The sequence below is a fragment of the Globicephala melas genome, chromosome 3 (genome assembly GCF_963455315.2).
Source record: "Globicephala melas chromosome 3, mGloMel1.2, whole genome shotgun sequence".
Classification (NCBI taxonomy): Eukaryota; Metazoa; Chordata; class Mammalia; order Artiodactyla; family Delphinidae; genus Globicephala; species Globicephala melas.
The window spans coordinates 35,181,617-35,204,618 of NC_083316.1; the positions used below are offsets into that span (position 1 = coordinate 35,181,617).

Below are 23,002 nucleotides of genomic sequence, written 5' to 3' on the forward strand. Positions count from 1 at the left end.
AATATATAAACACAAACTAAATAGTGCAAGAATCAGCATAGGACATAACTGTCCAACGAGTGGCATATATAAATGCCGTTAACTGCTCTCAGTGAACTGTACTGTACTCATAAACACTATGTGCCAGAGATTTTTTTTTTTACTTAAATTTTTTTTAATTTTATTAAAGTATAGTTGATTTACAGTGTTAGGTTAATTTCTGCTGTACAGCAAAGTGGCTCAGTTATACATATATATATTCTTTTCCATTATGGTTTACCAGAGAATAGTTAATATAGTTACCTGTGCTATACAGTAGGACCTTGTTGTTTATCCGTGCTACATATCAGCAGTTCTCAACCTTTTTGGTACCAGGGACCGGTTTCGTGGAAGACACTTTTCCCGCAGGCCAGGGCGGGGGTGTTGGGGGGAATGGTTCAGGCGGTAATGTGAGCGATGGGCAGCGGCAGATGAAGCTTCACTCTCTGGCCCGCCGCTCACCTCCTGCTGCGTGGCCCAGTTCCTAACAGGCCCCAGACTGGTAGCGGTCCATGGCCCACGGGTTGGGGGACCCCTGCTATATATACTAGTTTACATCTGCCAATCCCAAACTCCCAATCCTTCCCTCCCCACCGCACCCCATCCCCTTGGCAACCACAAGTCTGTTCTCTATGTCTGTGAGTCTGTTTCTGTTTCGTAGACATGTTCATTTGTGTCGTATTTTAGATTCCACATACAAGTGATATCATATGGTGTTCGTCTTACTCTTTCTGACTTACTTCACTTAGTAGGATAACCTCTAGGTGCATCCGTGTAGCTGCAAATGATATTCTTTAATTCTTTTTCTTATTGTGCCAGACATTCTGTGAAGTACTTTATGGATATCAGTTTCATTTTCTGAATGATTGTCCCCACTCCATAGATGGGAATTACCTCTGATCTTCTCCCCATTCTGGAGAAAACAAGGAGAATGATATAAGGTGAGCAAAGACCTAGAATCAGGAATGTACCAGATGGCAAAGAGATGCATTGGTCAGGGGCTAAGGATCCGTTTAGGGGAGTAGAGAGAAATGAACCTTGGGCCCTATGGTAGTCTGTTCACCACCATATCCCAATGCCTAGTATAGTGCCTTATGCACAATAGATGCTTGATAAATATGTCTTGTACAAACAAATGGCCCTCTGGCTTGTGTCTGTAACCCAGACCAAGTACAATGGGATAAGTGTAATTAGTGAATTAAAGCCATACACCAAAGAGCCCCGGGACCCAATGCCAACACCTCCCAATTCCCAACTATTACAGTGAAGGATTCAAGTGGGAAGGACACACATAATGAGACAGGTGTGACAGCAATAGTACCTCCAACTCACTGGGGTCCCTTTCATGGAACGTGACATGGTGACATAGTGAGCAGTCCACACGTCCTTACCCTGGCCTGCAAGACAGCGCAAGATCTGGCCCCTGGCACACCGTGACCTCAAATGCTTCTTCTCGCCCCTCCCTCCCTCTGTTCCTTCTTCTCTCCCCTTGCCCCTCCCACACCGACCTCCTTTCTAGCCCCCAGTCCCACCTTAGGGCCTACACTCTTTCATGCTGCTTCCAAGTCTCTGATAGCTCCTCTCCCCGCATCTCAGTGCCCTCCCCTGCTACCTGGCATCATCCATTGGCTTATCTGTCTCCCTCTGCACACAGCAGACTGTACACCCGGAAAGGCACACCTCCCTCCACACTCCTCACCGTTGTATCCCCGGCGTCGAGGACAGCACCTGGCATCTCACACACTGCAGTTCTGACCTCTCGATACCTCTCAAATACCTACTTCCCAAGGGAGTAGGATTTTGTTCAAGAAATGTTCCATGGAAATTGGTAAGTGGAACTTGGGAACAAGAGGCAGAGTGGCAGCTCAGACCAACCTGTTTATAAAAGCCCAGAGAGGGGAAAACACAACTTTAAACCTCTGACAAAGTATATGCCTGCCTAGGACACCTTTACTGTGCTGTGCTTCTGAAACGCTGCCTGGTCTCAACAAGGAGATCTATGAATTTGCCACATCAACTGATCCCCGGGACTTAAAAGTCCCTACTACCAGCCTCAGCTTAGTAAATGGACACGGACTACACACCTCGGTATCAAAACACTGGCTCTCTGCTGTAGCCAAAACCAAGCAAATGCATCTGTCCAGGTGACAGGAAGGCAGGTGAGGAAGTTGAACGATCCTATGTTCATCAGTTCTTCCCCTCACTGAGCACTATTAAGCGGCTCAATACCATGAAAATGAGTTGAAATGCACTGACTTTGCCTCAAGTTTGAGCATTCACGGTCCCAGGAGGACACTTGGCATCTAATGATGTGCTTTAGAGTCTTCTTTTGTGCCAGTTGAGACTCCAGAGACCACAAAATGTCTGCTAAATTCAAAGTGATATAAGTAAAGTTATGGTGCCTCACAGCGTTTCTCGAAAGACTTCCCAGTGAGATGCTCAGTAATTTCACACATGTGTACTGGGCACTCACTATATTGAAGGAGCTGTGTAATGATGTGGTGGGTCAGAAGGAAGAGACAGGGTCCTTGCCTTCAAACGTCCAGTTTATCATTCACTGGGCAGGTCAGATAACTGAGATGCCAGGCAGGGAATAAGAAATGCCGTGGTCCAGCTATTGTGTGGAAGCACAAAGGATGGAGAGATGGATCCCATCTGGGAGAAAATTTAAAAATGCATCATGGAGGAGAAGACACACTCATCTTGAAAGATGAATGGAATTTTCACAGACTTAGATGGCAGAAAGCCTTGATTTGGAGCGTTCACCAAATTTTATGGTGTAAGTGTTCCCACTATGGCTGATTTCAAGTTAATGACATGATGTCACTGAACACAGAGCTGGGAAGAGGTGTCAGCTCCGGCACATCATCTGTGAGTCACCATCTGAGCTTTGGGCTTTATTCAGACGTCTGACTCTATTGCTTTAATGAGTGGATTCACAGGTATTAAAAACATCTAAGACAACATTATAGAGGAAGAGACACCTCTGCCCTCTCCCTACACCTCAGTCTGACCTTTTAATACTCTGTCTATCCTTCCGGTCCCAGTCCTATGCCTCTGCCTAGCCACCTAGGACTGATAATGGTCCAGTGCCAACCTGGATTCTGTTTGCTTCTCTTAGCAGGGCTGTGATTCCCCTGGGCTCCTGCTATCACATGGCACAGAGGGATGGCTTTCCGCCCGTTGCCTGGTGTTGACACCCTTGCTGTTCTCCATAATGAGAAGCAGCTTTAAGGGCTGCTAGCTGGGCAGGGTGTTTCACTGTTCTTGTAGCAGTTGGAAGGGAAAGCCAGAGAAATTGCTGGGAAGCTTTGCTGAAGGAAGATGCAAGCCAGCTGAGACCCAGCATGCATATTAACTGCTCCCTTTCATACCTTTTTTTTTTTTTAAAGCACCCCCCAATGTGTTCTCCTTAAGTCACTGCACCCCTGACTGGCCTTATCACTCAAAGAGCTACGTTTGAAAAGTCAGGCCCTAGTTTCTGTCTTTAATTGCAAGCAGATGTCCTCGGTATGTGCATAAACTTGTGTCAGGAGGATTTTTTTTTTTTAACTCACCAAGGAGAGCACTGCCAGACAGAAAAGGAATATGTGAAGCTTCAAGTTGTTAGGAAACTTCCACATTTGTCCACTAAGCCAGAGGTAGACCTGCGGGAAAAGAAGGTCTTTATGATTTCTCATTGCACATTGATTCTTCTTACCTCGAGGCCCAGCTGCTCTCTAAGAGCATTTACAGCGAAATACGGCTGCTGCAGATGTAGTTCAGCATGTGCTTCATTTCATGACACCAGTTTCTCCTCCAAAGTTGTTGTAGATTGTTTGTGAAGCAGCTTTTTTAGCGTTAAAAGGTGTTTGAAACCACCAGCATCATTTCACAGCTCCGTTTTTTGTTTATTTCAATTATCTTATGTAATGTGCTCTATGATTTACTATTCAAGTATAGAAGAAACACATTCCCTAGTGGAGATCTGGGGAGGTAATGCTGTCTGAAAGATTCAGAGATTTCCTGTTCAGATTACACAGGCTTCTCTAGAGCTGCCAAGAGCCATAATGTGTAGGAGATAATACATTTTATTTCAGGAGAAACTATGGATGGAAATTCAATTTAGCCAGTGAGCCGCAAAAGAAATGGAATTCCGGTTTAGAATTGTCCCTGCACTCGGGCCCAGGACTTGGTGTGCCAAGGAGTAGCCATGACCAACATGACCTCTGCAGCCCCAGGACCTGCTGTGTAGATATCACTCGATGACAGAGCAAAAGGAAGAGGCCTGGCTGCCAGGGTGTTGCAAGTCCTACCTGGTTCCTCGTGAACTGACCCCTGAAGGGTATTTCCGCCCAGAGCCTCAACAACCTGGCCCCATCAGTATAACTTTCCAGAATGTTTGCAGCATTCAAATAAATCGGGCTGCGCAAGTCATAAACACCAGCTGTGGACACTTAGTGGGGGACCCCTAGAAGGGGAGCCCCACAGAGGACACAGTGACTGATCAGAGCAAGAAAGTAGTGGGCAGTGAACAGGTTTCCAAATGTGTCATATCATGAGGATCACCTGGCTGGGGGATGGAGCGTGCAGGGTAAGCATACAGATGCTCAGGACATTGTCAACATGTGGATTGACCAGGGCCCTAGAGATTCAGATTCTGTAGAGCTGGCACAGGGCCTCGGAATCTGTATGTTTAACAAATGCCACAGTTAAATCAACTGTACTTCAGTAAATGAATGAATGAATGAATGCCACAGTAGATCTTTTTTTTTTTAAATATTCATTTATTTGGTCACACTGGGTCTTAGTTGCGGCAGGTGGGCTCCTTAGTTGCGTCTCATGGGCTCCTTTGTTGTGGCATGCGAACTCTTAGTTGCAGCACGCATGTGGGATCTAGTTCCCTGGCCAGGGGTTGAACCCAGGCCCTCTGCATTGGGGGCGTGGAGTCGTATCCACTGCACCACCTGGGAAGTCCCACCACAGTAGATCTTAGTGGTCAGACAAGTTTGGGAAACTATAGAGTGGGGTGGAGTCAGAATCTGACTCCAGTTCCACTTTGGCCTCTGCCATATAATTGCTGGGTGGCCTTAGGCAAGTTATTTCTTTGAGCCTCAGATCCCTCATTCATACAATGTAACTAATAATATCCACTTCAGAGGGTTGTTGTGAGGATAAAATGGAAAAAATCATAAAATGTCCTGAAGTGTGTGCCTGGTACATTTTAAGGGCACAATAAATGTGAGACGTAAACACCTCACACACATTTTTTGACTTTGCCATCAGCCAGCGCCTTCAGAGGCAGCAGGACGGTCTGGGGCATGGCATCAGTATGACCAGACAGTGAGCTTGAACTTCAGCCTTATTGCAAGGAGGCTGCGTATCTGGAGGAGATGTGGACTTTAAATTGAATACTCTTCCGTGATGGTGATCATAGTTTGATAGAGAAAAAAGGACAGAAAGAAAAAAGTGGGTCTGGAAAGAGCTTTGAGGTTGAAATCCGAGCTGGGAAAATTTTTGGAAGATGCACAAGGATAAGTACACTTCAAAAAGGCAGGAAAAGTAGTCAAGCAAACTTGACATTTACAAGGAAAGACAATTTGCTGAGAATAAACAATTTTTCTTTGATCCCCTTTTAGTTGGAAAGCCGAAGTTTAAAGCATTTGTAATTCATCTACCTCATTTCTTTAGCAAGCCTTATTTTCCTGCTAGGTGCCATGCCCTGTGCTCCTAACAGACGTTACAAAGATAAAAGGAATGCCCATCTCAAGAAACTTGCTGTGTGTCATAGGGCACAGGAGAATAAGCAGTTACAGCAAAGGGTGTAAGAATGGTTTCTAGGGCTGTTGGGTGGAGGACAGCTTACCTGCTTGAGGGAGAAAGCAAAACCTCTCAGTGGAAGTCTTTTTTTTCCAGCTTTATTGAGATAAAATTAACATAAAATACTGTGCAAGTTTGTGTACAACACAATGATTTGATACATGTATATACTGTAAAATGATTACGGCAATCAGAGGAAGTCTTGAAATAGAGATTTCATGATAGTTACATCATCATTATCATTAGAGTAACCATAAGCTAATAATGATAACAATAGCTGACATTAACCAATGCCTATTTTATGGCAGATGCCCTGTGAGGCCCTTTACGTTATCTCCTGTCATGTAAAATTGTTGCCATATGCAGTATCTTGGTTTACCTACTTGTGTTTGCACTGTCTATTCGTGGCTGGTTCTAATGCCATTGCTGCACAACTGGTAAGTTACAGTACTCACCAGAACATTGATTCTCCCATACTAGCTTTCTTACTGATATAATAGGGAATTCACCAATTTACAAGAACTGGAATTGATGGCATTTAGTCCCAGGCAGATTACCATCCCCGATGCCACTGACCCTACTTCCCCAAAGTCCCACTGCCTGCATCCAGCCTGTGCAGGAGGACCGGAGTAGATGCTGGGCTTAGGGCAGCATCCTGTCCTCATATGTGCAAAGCCCTAAGCTCACAAAGTCTAGTGTAAAAACATTGTCAAATTCTTTGTTGGAAAAGATGGGCTCTTACTTTCAGGGTAGTGGTAGCAATAATAAGTGACAATAATAATAACAAGAAGAATATCTAACATTTACCAAGCACTTATTATATTGCATATTTAATATATTGCATGTATTAACTGACTTAAACCTCACATGTGTAGATACTGCAGCTGTCCCCATTTTACAGACAGAAACTGAGGTCCAATTGTGTACCATAGTTGGGTAGCTGAGCACAAGGCTGGACATAAGTAGGAGAGGATAGATTGCAGTTCATTCTTAGGCAGGTCCGCCGTGAGAAGCTCCGCCTCAAGGCACTGCAAAGTACTAGTTCTCCAATGTTTGCAGGATCACAATTCCGTTCTTTATTGCTTTATTTATTTATGTTTGGCTGCAGCATGTGGGATCTTAGTTTCAGAACCAGGGATCAAACCCGTGCCCCCTGCAGTGGAAGCGTGGATTCTTAACCTCTGGACCACCAGGGAAGTCCCACAATTAAGTTCTTTGGAAAGACCATTCCCAATATGCCCTTGACCTCTCCACACATCCTAGGTCAGCTCTGCTCCGCCCGCTCCCTTCAGATCATGGCTCTTTACATGCCTAGGTTGTGTCTTATCTCTGTCTTTATGCAGTGCTTGCCTTGGCTCCAACTGCCCTTTCCTTTCCTTTTCATTTCTTATTTATCCCAAATTCAGCGCCTGTCCAAAGGGTCACCTTCCCCAGGGAGCTTGTCCAGACTCGTGAAGGGCTACCACATTGCCCCTCCGATGCTGACCACTCCTTCATTTATAGATCCCTGCCCGGAAATCGTGGGCTCACCAAGGCCAGGAGCTGCAGCTAATTCATTTTATAATGCCCAGCATTTAAAAGCTCCTCTAGGATATACTGGAGCTGTGATGCTCTGCTTATTGTCACCCTTCATTTGTTTTCCTCCATCGCTCGGCACTTTAGACAGTGAGGACAGCTGGGACACTAAAATTGACAACTGAGGGTGACGTCTCCATCTGCTAAGGTGGCACAGTTTTCCTCATTGTGCTCGATTTGTAATCAGCACCCTCTGGGCACTGGCATAAACCTGTGGGTCTTCCCCAAGAATGCCATTTGTTCCTTTTATGCCTCGATTCATCACATACTGTGGAGGGTGTTAGCTGAGTAAGACTTTCTGCTTCATGCAAGTGTCACCAAATACACCATAAGGAGGAAAGCACCAGACGTCTGTCTGCAAAGAAAGCAGAATCCTGGTTTGGGAAGAGTCAACGGTGGCCAGTGCTCCCCAAGCATTTCCGGGCCTGAGGTTTGGCTCTGTGGGCTCCTTGGGGCCTCCTAACTGATGCCCACATTCCATATCAGTCGTCATTCTGGAGAAATTCGTCAACTTTCCTGCTGATCTGAGCCTGGAAACTGGTGTCTGTTTACTCACTTTCAAGCTGAAAATTGAGACAAACTTGCTGGATAATTTTGACAAAAATAACACACATGATTGCGTGTCATCCCATGATTAACTTAATTTTCCTCTTTTTTTGAGCTAGCGGGACTTTCTCAAGTCATATATAGTTTTCAGTGAAATAGGTCATTCACAGTTGGAAGTTATACAAACTTGCCAAACCTTGACCAAAAATAACATTCTGGTGCCCAATTTAGTGCAAGGGGTAATAAAGTGTTCTCTGATTTGTAGCAAGGAATTAAAGGCAGGGGTTGGGGTCTAGACAATGGTAATAATAAAGACTAAGGCTATCAAGACAGTGAGTAGACTTGAGGGGATTTTCATAAAATGCAGTTTTCCTTTCTGGCCACGTTAAAATCAATCTGTAGTACATTATCTCCTCTAGGGAAACGTGTATTCCATTTGCTTTCTGTCGTAATTCTTTATTGTATTTGGGAGTAAATGAGCTTCTACAGATGAAGTTAATATTAAAATTTAGAGAGAGACTGAAAAGAAACCCTTCCAGAGCTAATAGTCACACAGAATGTAAAATATCAATTCACCAAAGGCCCCCAAACCTAACTTCGCTTGGAAGAACGCTCTCACTGATAGGCCCAGGCTGCAAAAACTTTCACGCGTTAGAATTCTGCAGTATTTAGTGAAAGGATCTTAACTTCCTCTGTTAGGTTCTATATTCTGAACTTCAGACCCGACAGCTGCTTCCTAGTGGTTAGCCAGGTGGGAGGAGTTAGTAAAAAAGCACATTGAGAAGTGGATCAGGACAGATGGACAGGATTCACCCTCCCTGAAATTCAGGGAGATGGGTGTGGGCCAGCTCCACTGCCCATGGATCTTCATTTTCTTCCTCCTCCTTTTTTCATATCAAAGAAAGATTTCTTAGCGCTGTTACTGTGGGTTTCTATTGAGGACCAAAAGCAGCAGCAGCTTCGCTGCTTTGAGGTGATGCTCTCTGTTTGTCGTGGGCCTGGACCAAACTGCCTCTCTGATAACCCACGGATAGACTGATGGGATGGGAGGCATCTTGGAGACACCCCCTTCTCCACCAAGCCCAGATAACAGTTACAATACTTCTGTAGCTGAGGTGTTTGCAGTTCAACGCATTTCAACAGTTCAATGATAACTACATTGATCATTTTCCATTTTTCCTGTTTTTGTTTTTGTTCTTGTTTATTTTTTTGCGGTACGCGGGCCTCTCACTGTTGTGGCCTCTCCCGTTGCGGAGCACAGGCTCCGGACGCGCAGGCTCAGCGGCCATGGCTCACGGGCCCGGCCGCTCCGCGGCATGTGGGATCCTCCCAGACCGGGCCACGAACCCGTGTCCCCTGCATCAGCAGGTGGACTCTCAACCACTGCGCCACCAGGGAAGCCCATTTTTCCTGTTTTTAATGCAACCTAATACTAGTATCAATAAAATTAAAAGTGCTTTTATAATAGATGACTCATTTCCATCTCGCATCCTAAACTGTCCCCCTCTTGTCCAACTTCTCACTTCCCCTCATTCCTTCCCTATTCCCAGGGTTGCTCACATGTTTATTTCTAAGAATAAATGCTTTTGACTGAACTGTTTTTAATACTTTTTTAAAAAAAGAATTTATGTTCCTCCTTGTTTCCACAAGCAAGACTTAAGTTTGGACTCAAATGTTGTAGGACGGCAATTTTTCATCCTCCTGACTGTGTCCAGGCATGAGACCAGAGGCAGCTAAGACCAGAAGGTTTCCATTTGCTCTGAATATTTAGGAGTTCTTTTTAGAGGGTAGGTGCAATTTTAGTTTGAAAAAGAAAGAAAGAAAAAGGAGAGAATTGTTGTGAGGTTGGGCCTGGTCACATTTTGACATTTGAAAATGAGATTGTAAGAAAGTCACATCAGACCACTTTTTATAGGGGTAACTCATGGTTTTCGTCTCTTTCTGTTCCAGCCACACCAGCTATCCTTGTCAGAGCGTCTCCGAGTCTGCAGAGAGTTCATCCAGGCCTAGAGACAAGTAAGAATTTCACTCCCTTTTCTGCCTTCAACGATAGTGTCCAGGTTTTACTGTAATTCAAGCTACTGTCCTTTCCCTATTTTATTTGGGATATGGTAACTGGATGAATGACTGACTGAAATTACACAGGCAAACTGACAAATTTTTTTTTCAGAATTTCTTTTTCAACTTTTCTGCAAGGCTGCTTCTTTTTTTTCCCTTTTTTTTTAATTGAACGAAAGATCCTTTAAATTCCAAAGTTCTTTACAATTTTCAAAAGTTTCATGCAAATGATTTCATATAATCCCATAATAACCCTTTCTTTCCTCTACCCCTGTCTTGCCCCTCCCTCCTTCCCTCTCCCCACTGGTAACCACTAGTTTATTCTCTGTTATCTGTGAATCTGCTTCTTTTCTGTTTTATTCATTAGTTTGTTGTATTTTTTAGATTCCACATATAAGTGATATCATACAGTATTTGTCTTTCTCTGTCTGACTTATTTCACTTAGCATAATATCCTCCAAGTCCATCCATGTTGCTGCAAATAGCAAAATTTCATTCTTTTTATGGCTGAGTAGTATCCCATGGTACATATAACACATCTTCTCTATCCATTCATCTGTTGATGGACACGTAGGTTGCTTCCATACCTTGGCAATTGTAAATAATGCTGCTGTGAACATTGGGGTGAGTATATATTTTCAAATTAGTGTTTTTGTTTGTACCCAGGAGTGGGATTGCTGGGTCATATGGTAGTCCTATTTCTAGTTTTTTGAGAAATCTCCATACTGTTTTCCACAGTGGTTGCACCAATTTACCTTCTCACCAAAAGTGCATGAGGATCCCCTTTGCTCAACATCCTCGCCAACATTTGTTATTTGTGTTCTTTTTGCTGTTATCTATTCTGCCAGGTGTGAGGCGAGATCTCGTTGTGGTTTTGATTTGTATTTGCCTGATGATTATCAGTGTTGAGCCATGTTTCATGGGCCTGTTAGCCACCTGCATTTCCTCTTTGGAAAAAACGAATGCTTCTTTATTTTTCTAATAAGCTTATCCTTAGAGGTTAAGTAAGCCCAAATTAATGCAAAGAAAAAAAGACATAAAATAACTTATTGTGGGCCAACAATTAGTTTACTGAGTTTAGGAATCTGCATTTTTGTTTTATAAGTCCTGTATTGTATTGTCATTATTATTTTGAGATATTTCTTTACCTAGTGATCACATTACCAGACAGTCAAATATGTCCCTTCAACCAAATCGCCTTGGGCTCTGAAATTCTGTCCACTGCTCCGTGATAGCATTACCTCACAGCATCTTCATGCATGTGTTCATACCATGTGCAGGACTCAATGAGTTGTGTGCGCTGCACAAATTAATTATGTCTCAATTAATTAAGGCAAAGCCTATGTTTTCTGCTTCTTCTAAATCCCTCGCGTGACCTAAAAAAAAAAAACGTGCTCACATAGTAGGCACCTTCAATTAAATTCTAAGGATGGATTTTCTTTTCCTCAATTGAAGTATGTGCTCGAGTCCACATTACAAAATAAAGGAAGGGAGGTTAGTGTACCTGACTGTGTTTAAGCCATTGCTGTTTCAGGGATCATAACGGCATCATGAAACTATAATTGGGGTTTTGTGACTAAATTGCAGAGTCCTTTTCTAATAGGCGATGTAAACATCATTTTTCTTGGAGGTGACTGAAAAGGAGGGTTGGTGCTGTTTTTAACAAACGTCATCAATTCATCAGTTGTGCCAGACCGCGAACTCTACAACCCTCCTGTTTTAGAATCATCTGACATGTTAATCTGCTAATTAATGTGAGGGGTTGTAGAAAGATTAGCTGTTGCTTATGTTTGGGTTATCCCAGCCAGTATATTCCAAAGCCTTCACTCAGCAGATGATGTGACTTATTGCTGCTTTCTGTAAGGAAATAAGAAGGAATCAGTTAAGAATGGTTTACTAATGGTGCGTGCTCCATCCCACACTGGAACCCTCCCCAGCACACAACCACAGTACACTGCCCTTCTCTTGCCCCCAAAGTGGTGATAAGATTTCCCCAAGCCATTGTCTTTGTCAAGTCATGGGGTCTGAGGACCGTAAGCTGTGGGCCTGGTTGGAATACAACCTCTGAGTATGGCAGATGTGTTGAAATTGCTGCCAGTCACTTGGCATATGTTGATCTTCTGTCCTTGTGATAAACAAGAATAATAGCTATTACCCTTCATCTGTGGCACGTCACACAGACACTGAGCTCCCCACGCAAGGAAGAATCCTATCCTTCCAGCTTCTCCTTATCTGAAGTTATATGCCTTTTGTCTCAGGACTGATTGGATAAAGTACCCCACGTCAACGGATATGTCTGTATCACTAGGCACCTTCCACAGTGCACTCACTAGGACACATGGCCACCTTTATCATCCAAGCATCTCACTGAGATACAACAGACCCTAGGGCTCCCGTATCCTCACTGTGTCTCTGTGGACACAGTCACTGTATCACAAATGTTTAACTCCCTGCCATGCACCCAGCACTAGCTAGCTCTACACCTTGAGGAAGAAAGAAATGTGTAAGATATTGTCCTGACCTCAGGGAGGTCATATTCCCCCTAAGGAGATAGTTTTACACAAAAAGCTAGTGTTCAAGAACTGTCAGTTCACAATTGTAATGTATACATTTCCTATGTGCACTTTTCTGAATTCTCAGATTCAAAGCAAAACCTTGTGGAAGAAAAATAAATAAACCCTCCCAGAGTGAATCCTAGACAGAACTGTCCAAATGTAAATAAAGGCCACCACCCTTCTGCAGGCCACCTTCACTTTACGCTTGGGCTATCACAATAACCCTTCAGTAGCTGTCACGCTCCTCTCTCCTTCCACACCCTACCCTGTCTCTCCTTCCTTGTATCCATCTTCCTCTGCCAATAATGATTTTCAGAATCCAACATATCCCTCTGTTCTAAATAACCCTAACTATCTTTAGCACCTTCCCCACTGCCTAAATTTTAAACTGCAGTCCTATCCCAAGACACTCAAATCCACCATCTGTCACCTGACCCCAGCTTGAAGGCTAGACTACCCACTACTCCCCAGGACCACTATGCTTTCCCTCCTCTGGGACTCTGCTCGTGCCGTCCCATCTTCCAGAACTATCATCCTTCTGCCTCACCCAGCATTCTGGAAATGTAAATCCTGCCCATACTTTAAGGTTCAGCCAGAACACTCTGACCCTTGGCCTGAAGCAGTTCCTCCCTCCTCTGTGTGTGTCTTTGAGAGGTCACACGATTTCGTATCACTCTGAGGGGATATATTACACGCTGCTTTGGAGTGTAGTTATTTGCGTATTTCTCTTATCTCCCCATCTGGATTATGAACAGCTGTGTCTTATTCAGAGTTGTATAACTCACAGTACCTCAAATGGTACCTTGAACATTGTAAGTAATAAATGATATTGCAAATAAATTAACTAAATGGAAGTATCCTTAATAGCTCCCTGGCTACCCACCCTTCAGCACTCTTGACAATTCCCACCAGCCCCCCTTGTTATCGTGGAGCCTCTTGGATCTCAGGGGCGGGGGGTGGAGGGGGGGCATTCATGGAGGAACAGATCTCGCCACCTGTGTTAATTGCCCATTAATCACCTTCAGTGTTGCTAAAAGGAATCAAATGGTTTATACTCAGAGGATAGCTTCCTTACAGGCAAAGGATACACTAGGGCAACAGCAGATGAGGGGAGTGCACTGACCGGGGTCTGGAGGCCTCTTCGTCCTCTCACTGCACAGTCACACCAGACGCCCTGTGTCTCCAGGTCTGGAACCACTACCTGTGTGCCTGCCAAGCACCTTGGTACCAGGAAGCCCAAAGTCTGCTCATGATGGAGTTTCCTAGAGTGAGCTCATCGTGTAGGCGCATCCTAGCTATGTGGACAGCCTTACCATCAGCCCCCAGTTCCACTGAATTTAGGTGCAAATCATAAATTTAATTATATTGCTAAGCAGCATTGACAAGCTGACATATTCTGCCCTGAAACAACTCAGGGACCCATGACTACAGCACATCACTTATCTTTAGTTAACACAGTCTATACATAGCATTGCCAAGCATCAGTAACTCTGGAAAAAAAGGACGCGGTCAAACCGGACCAGCTAAAATTAACCCATGCCATGCGCCACTTAAAGCATTGCCCATTGCGTTCATCTCTTCCTTCTCTTGCTCACCAAAAAGTATCTGTCCCAGCTTCTAAGCCCTCGGGGCTTTGCTTTCTGCGTGCTCTTTGAGTGGACCTAATCCATGTGCATAGGTGTTTGTGTGGTAATGGGCACATACTGACATACCTTCTGCAGAGTACAGGCTTGAGAAATATTTTCTGGAAACAAAGAGCTATTTTATTTTTAAAAGTCCCACGAGGACTTTTTAGCCCATGCACGTGGGTAGCAGCATACTTCACCTATGCAGAGGCATAAATGTGAGCAAAAACCCACATATAGGATGAGAAGGATATTGACGGAGTTTACGGTTTAAAGTGGTAGGCATCTTGTATACTTTAAAGAAGTCACGGTGCAAACTTCCTACAAAGAAAGCCGCTTTTAGTTGTGGGAGAGAGTGATGAGGATGGTTAGAATCTTCTAGAGAAAAGCAAAACGTTGTTAGTGCTCCTGAAGAAGGCAGACTCCCGAGTTAGGCTGCTGTGGTCCCATGTGCTTTGTGTTTTTCCAGTAATTTCATTTCTCTCTCACAGTTGGTTTTTGGCAGAGGATTTGATGATCGTATGGGCCAAATACTTAAGACTTATTAAACACATAGAGAAATTATTAAAAGATTGCACATCGTTCTGAGGGGGATTTTTCCTGTCCTTTTTTTTAAAGCCACACCTTTTCACTGAATTTGTCACGTATTACTATGAAAGTGTAAATTGTGTGATCAGTGGCATTTCCACCTCAAAATAAAATGAATATCCAACTGGAGAAAACTGCTGAAGTTTCATTGACTGGCATCTGGAGCATAAATTTTTCCAAGATTTTATGAAAACAGGCGTCCTGAACATAAACATCCATGACTGAGGTGAGAATGCAGTTTTGAAAGAATCCCAAAAGATTATCATATTAGATGGGCACAGAAATGAATTGCTTCAATTTTTATAAGTTCAACAACTTCCTTTACAATGGTGAGTTACTTTTTAATAAAGACACTTATAGGAGACAAAAATTTAATATAGTAACTGTCATTTTGCTTGTTGGGGTCCTTACTGTACATTCTTAGCTGGACTCCTAGCCTCCTAATTTTTCTTCCCTACCTCCTATTTTTTCCCTGTCCCCAGCCATCCTACCCTCTGCTTCCACATTCATTCTTGTCTACCTTTGATCCAGTGATTCTTCTGCCCCATCGTCTTCAGTAGCTCCCCACTGTTTCCTAAATTATGAATAAACTCATCTCTCTGGCATTTAAGAAGGCCCACAACATAGCCTCATCTCGCTTATGTACTATGTACACCCATGTTTGTGTCCCCTGAATTCTTGCTTCATCATAGCCATTCATAATGACCCCTTTGTCAGAAATTCCCTCTTCTTACCTCCCAGGTGGGAACAGTCCTTCAAGGATTTTGTCTTTAAGGCATACTTCAAATATCGCCTTATCCACAAAGGTTTTCCCAGTTCCCCCAAGAGAATGCACACTTCCATCTTAGAATCTCTGAAGCCCTTTCTTTCTCCCTCTCTAGGAGAGGTAGTATATAGCACAGCACTTGAAGAACTCAGCCTCTGCAGCAAGACAGCTTTGGTTCAAGTCCCAGTTCTATTACTTACTTCCTGCCTGATCTTACCTAAGTTTCATGACCTCTCTGTACCTAGTTCTGTTTTGTTTTGTTTTACTTCTAAAATAAAGATGCTAATAGTACCTACCTCATAAAATTGTGGTGAGAATTACAAGTGTTGATACATTTAAAGTAGTTAGGATAGTACCTGGTCCCACGGTGTTTATTGTATTCTCTTGGGGCTCTTATTTATATTCCAACAAGAATTAGAATTGAACTGTATGAAATTTCCCATAGTCAACTCTATTTTGGACCATCATATCATTATGTCATTTGTTTCAACCTAATGGAGACTCATGCACTTTCTGTTCCCTCTAATAGACTGTACTATTCCTAAGGATAAGGGCTACGTCTTTCACATCCTTGTATCTTACAGTACCTGTAAGGGCCTGGCAAATGCCGAGTGTTTAACAAACAGTCAGTGGATTTTGCATGCACACGAAAAAAATTCAAAAAATAGAAGCCAAGTTTTCTGCCTGGTATCTTAAGTATTCTTTGGCTACCATAGGGTACCTTTACGTCCTCCGGCAGTCATTTATGAAAGGAGAGAAATTAAAATAGGCAGGAGGAGACATTTCTCTCGTCCATTACTAATAGACTTACAGTCTTTCCCAAAAGCCTTCCACAGAACCTTAGCTTCAGGTCATGGGACCAGTGTCATGGTCTAGTCTTGGGGTGTGTTTCTGTGTCATCACTGTGCTATCCTGTGGGCACTTCAGCTGCCAAGGCAATAGCAGCCCCTCTCCTGCCTGTGACCCATCCCTGCCCCTGTAAGAGCCGAATGACCCTCTCAGCTTTAATCATTCTTTTTCATCAGATAGTTTCAACCTTAAGGGCTTATTAACTGACAATACAGCTACAATAAGCACAAGCTGACAGTACACGTAAAAGAAACACAACATAAGGGAAGTGTGTCCGTGCAGGAACGGTATCTCAGAGAGAATGTGCAGCCTTTCTTGGTTACAAAGAACTTGAGCTTTGGACATGCATTAGAGAGCAGCATTGGACTCTGACATCGAAGCTGACATTGAATTCTTTACAGTCTGCTGTTTATAAACAACTCAGCAAATGATTCAGTAAGTAAACACAGATTATTATGATCCCTTTTAAGGAAACGGTGTTTATGTTGGCTCCCCCTTGCACCCAAACTAGTGGTAGCCCATCCTGACTCGCAGACAGCACTGATATCCTGATAATGCCAAGCATCCTGCAAAGGCTCTTTATCCCCCTTCCTTGCTTCTCTGAGGTTGGAGGGAGGCCGGTAGACTTATGCACTTTATAGAAGAAGAAACGGAGGTAGAGACAAAACAGCTTTCCCAAGTCTGTTTGACAGACCAACAAGAGAGTAGAGAAGGTACCGTCCATGCGATGCTTTGTATCTGCTCCTAGATGAGCAAAATGAAGTGTAGATAATGCATGTTATTGAGAATTCAAATAACAGTGTTTAGTTATCTCAAAATAGGGGCTTGACAGTGACTTTTTCCAGGCTGAAATACTCAGATAATGCCTGCTATTAGTTTCCCAGTGTTACTGCTTCATTATACACTCCCTGCTTTCACATATAATTGTTGGGAGGTAAGGATTCTTTGTAAGATAAATATTAGGTCTTGACTTTTTTATCCTCCTCAACTGCCAGCAATTTGCTGAGCCATAATCAGTGGTGAGTAGATATTTCCCACTGAGTTTACGAGAGACCTGTTCTCTGTGCACGCGCTCAGACCAGCGTTAGTGAACGTCTAGAGGGGGAGTGAAACCACAGCTCAAGGTCAGCCTCCTCGAGCCCCTGCAGGTCCTTTCTGATTGTCAACATATATCAAGGTTGTCTGTTTATTCTGGAACCCAAACAGTAGGAAAAGATTTAGAAATCTGTGGGCATATGCCTCGGAAAGCCTTGACTGTAGAAGTAACAATTTTTTTTGAAGTCTGAGGATGATTAAGCATCTCTCTAAAAATTCCAGTGGGCCTGTGTGTACTCTACATACCCATTCCTAGTATGGTTTCTCTTCCAAAGCATAACACACATTTTTCAGGGGTGAAATCCAAGACAAACATTCTTTCACCCTAGGTGACCCCAGTGGGTGGTGAACTCTTTTTAGTGACTGGAAAGTTAAAGCATCCCAAAGTTGACTGTGACCTTTGAGTTCCAGACTGCAGCCCTGACGACTTGCTTAGTTCTACAGCTTCCAAACCAACTCTGTAATCACTGCTCTCAAGAGAACTCTGGCTTCGGTGCACAGAAGCCTCTCTAGGGAGAGACAGAGGCTGGGCTCTGTCATTCCAGAAAGGCCTAGGCTCTGTCATTCCAGAAAGGCCTAGGCTCTGTCATTCCAGAAAGGCCTTTGTTCATACCAGCTCCAACGTGTGATGCACAGTTTTTCAGATAATGTGCACTTTTGCACTAAGGAAAAAACCTTGAATTCATCATACAGGTGGGCCCTGATTTTAATACAGATTAATCTATGCACTGAGAAAGCAGACTACACACCATATTTATAAAAAGATTTATGGAATTCAAACATAGGTACCATTGAGTAGAAGTTCAAATAATAGAGTACCTTATGGCAAATATATGCAATATATATTTAAACCAAAAATAAGAGATGACGAATTACTAAATAAAGAACTTATCATTTAGAAAATAGGTTATACAACTTTCAAAGGGCTTTTAAATATATATAGTTTATAGGAAATTGATTTGCATGTAATTCACAATATATGATACAAAATCAGCTACTTTTTTTTAAGGTCAACAATTATTTGAACCAGGGGTTAGCAAACTATTGTCCTCAGTCGTTTTATAAGTAAAGTTTTATTGCAACACAGCCAGATCGATTTGTTTCAGATTGTTTATGGCTCTTTTGGGGATACAATGTCAGAGCTGGGTAGCTAAAACATAGGTCCACAAGCCTGAAATATTTACTATCTGGCCCTTGAAGAAAAAGTATGTCAACCCCTGTTATAAACAGAAAAAGGTTGTTTCTATAAAAAGGTATTTTATGGAACTAGTCATCATGTTTGTATTGGTTGTTGTCTTTTAATCTCCTATAGAAAATTATTTTCAGTTGGTAACCGACATAAATGAGAATTCAGGATTCACTTTATGAATTTCCTTCACAGTCAACTCTTCTGAAATACACTCTATTGCAAAGTAAGATTAACAGTATCTGCTGATCGGTGTGGACTTGTACATTTTTATTATTATTGGTATTCCACCAAATGAAAGCTGAGCATCTGTAAATGCTTGGTGATGGATTGAATGGGCAATAATTTGCAACTGAACTGTCTGAGATATGTCATCATTATCACATAATATTTATCTTATGAAGAGCTACAGTCGGTGTAACACACAGCTCCAGTTTGAGGGCAGACTTGACTTTACAGGTTTGTGGATCGTCCATAAACCGACTGCTGCCACTGAATTCATGCTGAAGAATACAGACAGAAGACTCTCCTTTTAGGAAATCGTGCACCGTGAAAGACTCATAACCCAGAAACCTCACAACATTGTAGTAGATGTTACCGTTCAGATGAATGGCCTTTGCATGTCCTCATCATGTTCTCAAGTAACATTCATGTCTTTACTGCTACAGGTTATATTTTCATTTTCATATGTTATGGAAAAGCAGCCTTTAGCTCTTCTTTTTTCTCACTTAATATTCCTTAGTAAATAGAATTTTAACACTACAAATTTGGATTCGTTGGAGAGCAAATATTTGCAGGAGTGGGTCTGTGCACCTGTCACTGCGAAGCTCCTGCCAAGCAAACCCCGGAGAAATGGAGAAACACCTGGATAGCATCCTTACTGCGACAGAAGCTCTTCTTTTTCTGAATTCCAAAAGCGTTTGAAGTTGTGCATCTTTTGCACTGAAGTCAAGTGGCTTGTGTACATATGGTAGCTTCCCTTCAGTTGTAAGTTCTCAGAGGGAAGGTCTTCCCTCATCTTTATATGCTCTGCTCCTTTCCTCCACAACATAAACAGGGCCTGATACAAAATGGGGGCTTACTATTGGTTAAATGAATGCCACGTGAGTTCCAGGAATGACTTGAGAGCAAATGCAGAAGGGAAGTGGAGGGGGAGGCGTTAGCTTAGATTTCATGGGGTTTGAGTTTGACATCCTCTCCACAACACTAAGACCAATACTGAGGAGAATTGTTTCCTGAATCTGAGAGCAGCAGATGCATTTCCTCTTCTGCCATTTTTCTTTCTCGTGGGGAAAAGCAGACAAGAAGGTCCTACAAAAGTATTGGAGGTGTTTGTTCTTATCAGCCACTAGTGATTGTGGCAAATTCTGTTATTGGTTTCAGTTGGTGTCCCAGGCTGTGGGATGAGCACTTTGGAGTCTGGGGAGCTGGAGACCCTGAGTTGGTCCTGTGTGTGTGCACCTGGCATACGGCTGACATGCTGTGAACTCTGATTTATCCATTTGTCAGTGGAGATATTAACATCTATCTCAAATGGTCATTGTGAGGAGCAGATAGGTACATAGGAAAATTCCTGGCGCAAAGTAGGTAAGGAATAAATATTAGATACTTTATTATTTTTACTATTGCTGCTGCTACTACTGCTATTACTCCTCCTGAAAAAGTAGTAGTAGCCTGGGTTGCTGGAAGCATCCTACCCACGTCCTCACCCCACTCACCAGAGCTTATCTCCTGTGTATATTTTCTGGGAGGATAAGAAGGATGCTGGATCTAGTAGAATATATCTCATATTGGAGTAGTATATTTTTTAATTAATTTTTATTGGAGTATAGTTGATTTACAATGTTGTGTTAGTTTCTGCTGTACAGCAAAGTGAGTCAGTTATACATATACATATATCCACTCTTTTTTAGATTCTATCTCCATATAGGTCATTACAGAGTATTGAGTAGATTTCCCTGTGCTATACAGTAGGTTCTTATTAGTTACCTGTTTTATATATAGTAATGTATTATGTCAATCCCAATCTCCCAATTTATCCCTCCCCTCCCCCTTTCCCCCTTGGTAACCATAAGTTCGTTTTCTACATCTGTGATTCTATTTCTGTTTTGTAAATAGGTTCATTGTACCATTTTTTTTAGATTCCACATATAACCAATATCATATGATATTTGTCTTTCTCTGGCTGCCTTACTTCACTCAGTATGACAATCTCTAAGTCCATCCATGTCATTGCAAATGACATTATTTTGTGCTTTTTTATAGCTGAGTACTATTCCATTGTATATTTGTACCACATCTTCTTTATCCATTCCTCCGTTGATGGACATTTAGGTTGCTTCCATGTCCTGGCTATTGTAAATAGTGCTGCAGTGAAGATTGGGGTACATGTATCTTCTCGAATTATGGTTTTCTCTGGATATATTCCCAGGAGCGGGATTGCTGGATCATAGGGTAGCTCTATTTTGAGTAATTTATTTTTTAAGGAAGTAAAATTCTCACAGACTCCAGAGAATGCCTGTACAGGCCAGTTTGAGAAAAATTGATTTAAAAAATAAATTTTAATGTTGGAGATATTTCTTTTCATTGTCACTTATCTCTGCAAAAAGAACACAACTTAATTTCGTATCCCAAAAGACTCCTGTTTGAGAAGCCCTGCTTTCATGTTCTGCTATAAGCACATCAACCTGGACTATAGGTCAGGCTGGCCCTTTAGAGCTGAGGAAGCAGAGAGCACTTACTGAAAGGGAGGGACTGAGAGGCTTGCCAGACTGCAGATGTCCAGAGGATGAGACATGGGTACCAGGCAAGAAAGATGGACGTCACAAGGAGGAGGTGGTGGGCAAGAGGGGGAAGGAGCAGCCTGGAAGCTGACTTCATTGCTTCACTGTCTTGCCTCAGGGCTGTCCTGAGGCAGCATTAGATCAAATGTTTACCACAGTACTTGGCACCTAGTAGAATGTTGTTCCCTTTCCTTCCTCTTTCCCCTGAAAAAGACTGTCCTTAGCTATAGAAGCAATGAAGCTGTATAGACAGCTAAAAGGTGTGCCATTAAAACAGACTTTTTCTACTTTTCCAAAGGGGAACTTTACCCCCTACTGAACTAAACTCAGACCCAAGCTTCCTTCTCTGAGCTTTTAGAACATTTAGTGCCTGGGGAGTCATTTGGCAATAATCGAGTACTGTTTTATTGCTAGGATTCTTTTATATGTATACATTTATAAGGCCCTGGAGTCCCTAACTTGAAATTTGTTTTTGCTTCAGAAGTTCGGCTGTAAGGAGGCTCTCCAAATCAAGTGTAACAACTGCAACAAATAATATATTAACTAATGGTTAAGTACACATCTAGGCTGTGACAGCCTGTTTGACTTGGGTTGTAGGTGAACTGTGACTAGCTCCTAGAGCTGGGTCAGGAGCTTTGCGGTTTGTACGGTGAAGGAATGCCTCCTTCACCATCTCATCCTGCCCTCACCACCCCTACCCTCTGTCTTCCCCTTCACCACACTTCACCACTTCCTGGGTGAAGAACCAGCTAGGGCAAAAGTTCTGAAATTTTTCTTTGGTACCTTCTGCCAAATTTAGCTTTTGACTGGATAATCTTGGTTAAACCATGAGTAAGTAACCTCCTAGGGTCTAGTCAGCCTCAGTGTGAGAAGCTGTCAAACCAGAAGAGCAGAGGAGCATACACCAACTCATGCCTGTCTTGCAAACCTCTCCTTGCGGAGGTATTTTTAAGAGCAGGTGCCTTATTTATTAGTCATTAGATTTGATTTTAGGCATCCTCTCTGCTAATGGGTGGGGTTGTGTTCCTGTCTTGCTAGTTGTTTGGCATGGGGTGTCCAGCCCTGGAGCTTGCTGGTCATTGAGTCAAGCTGGGTCTTAGCGTTGAGATGGAGATCTCTGGGAGAGCTCTTGCCAATTGATAATTCTGTGGGGCCAGGAGGTCTCTGGTGTAATGTGGACAGCTTTGACCTTAATTTACATCCTGCTCAATTGGTTCTAGTAAGGTAGCATCTGCTTCAAAAAAGGGCTTCAGATCAGCACAGACTCTTAGCACTGTGCCTTTATGTTTTCTAGAGAAGACTGTATGTTTTTTAAGCCATTGGAGCATAATCAGAGTCCATATTAACTTGCTTCCCAACGAATTTCACCAGGATGTGGATAGCCTGGTTTCAGGACTTACTGAAGCTCAGGTTCTTTTGTCTCAGCACAGAAGGAATTCAGGGTGAGGCAAAGTGTCAGGCAAAGACTGAGTTCATTAGCATAGGCCCCTCCCACTCCTTTTGGAGAAACTGGAGACTAAGAGGGAAGAAGTACATCAAAAACATCCAGGGAGTCTAGG

The 23,002-nt window shown here is 42.9% G+C and overlaps 1 protein-coding gene across 6 annotated transcripts in view; it reads left to right on the plus strand.

The window, feature by feature from the left end:
• The window catches only part of GHR (growth hormone receptor), a 316,755-nt gene that overhangs the window by 230,024 nt on the left and 63,729 nt on the right, over positions 1-23,002 (plus strand). For all 6 annotated transcript variants that reach the window (XM_060295740.1, XM_030882018.2, XM_060295742.1 and 3 more), the window contains one exon: positions 9,889-9,954. In XM_060295740.1, the coding sequence (XP_060151723.1) occupies positions 9,889-9,954 (66 nt within the window). The remainder of the gene's footprint in view (positions 1-9,888; positions 9,955-23,002) is intronic.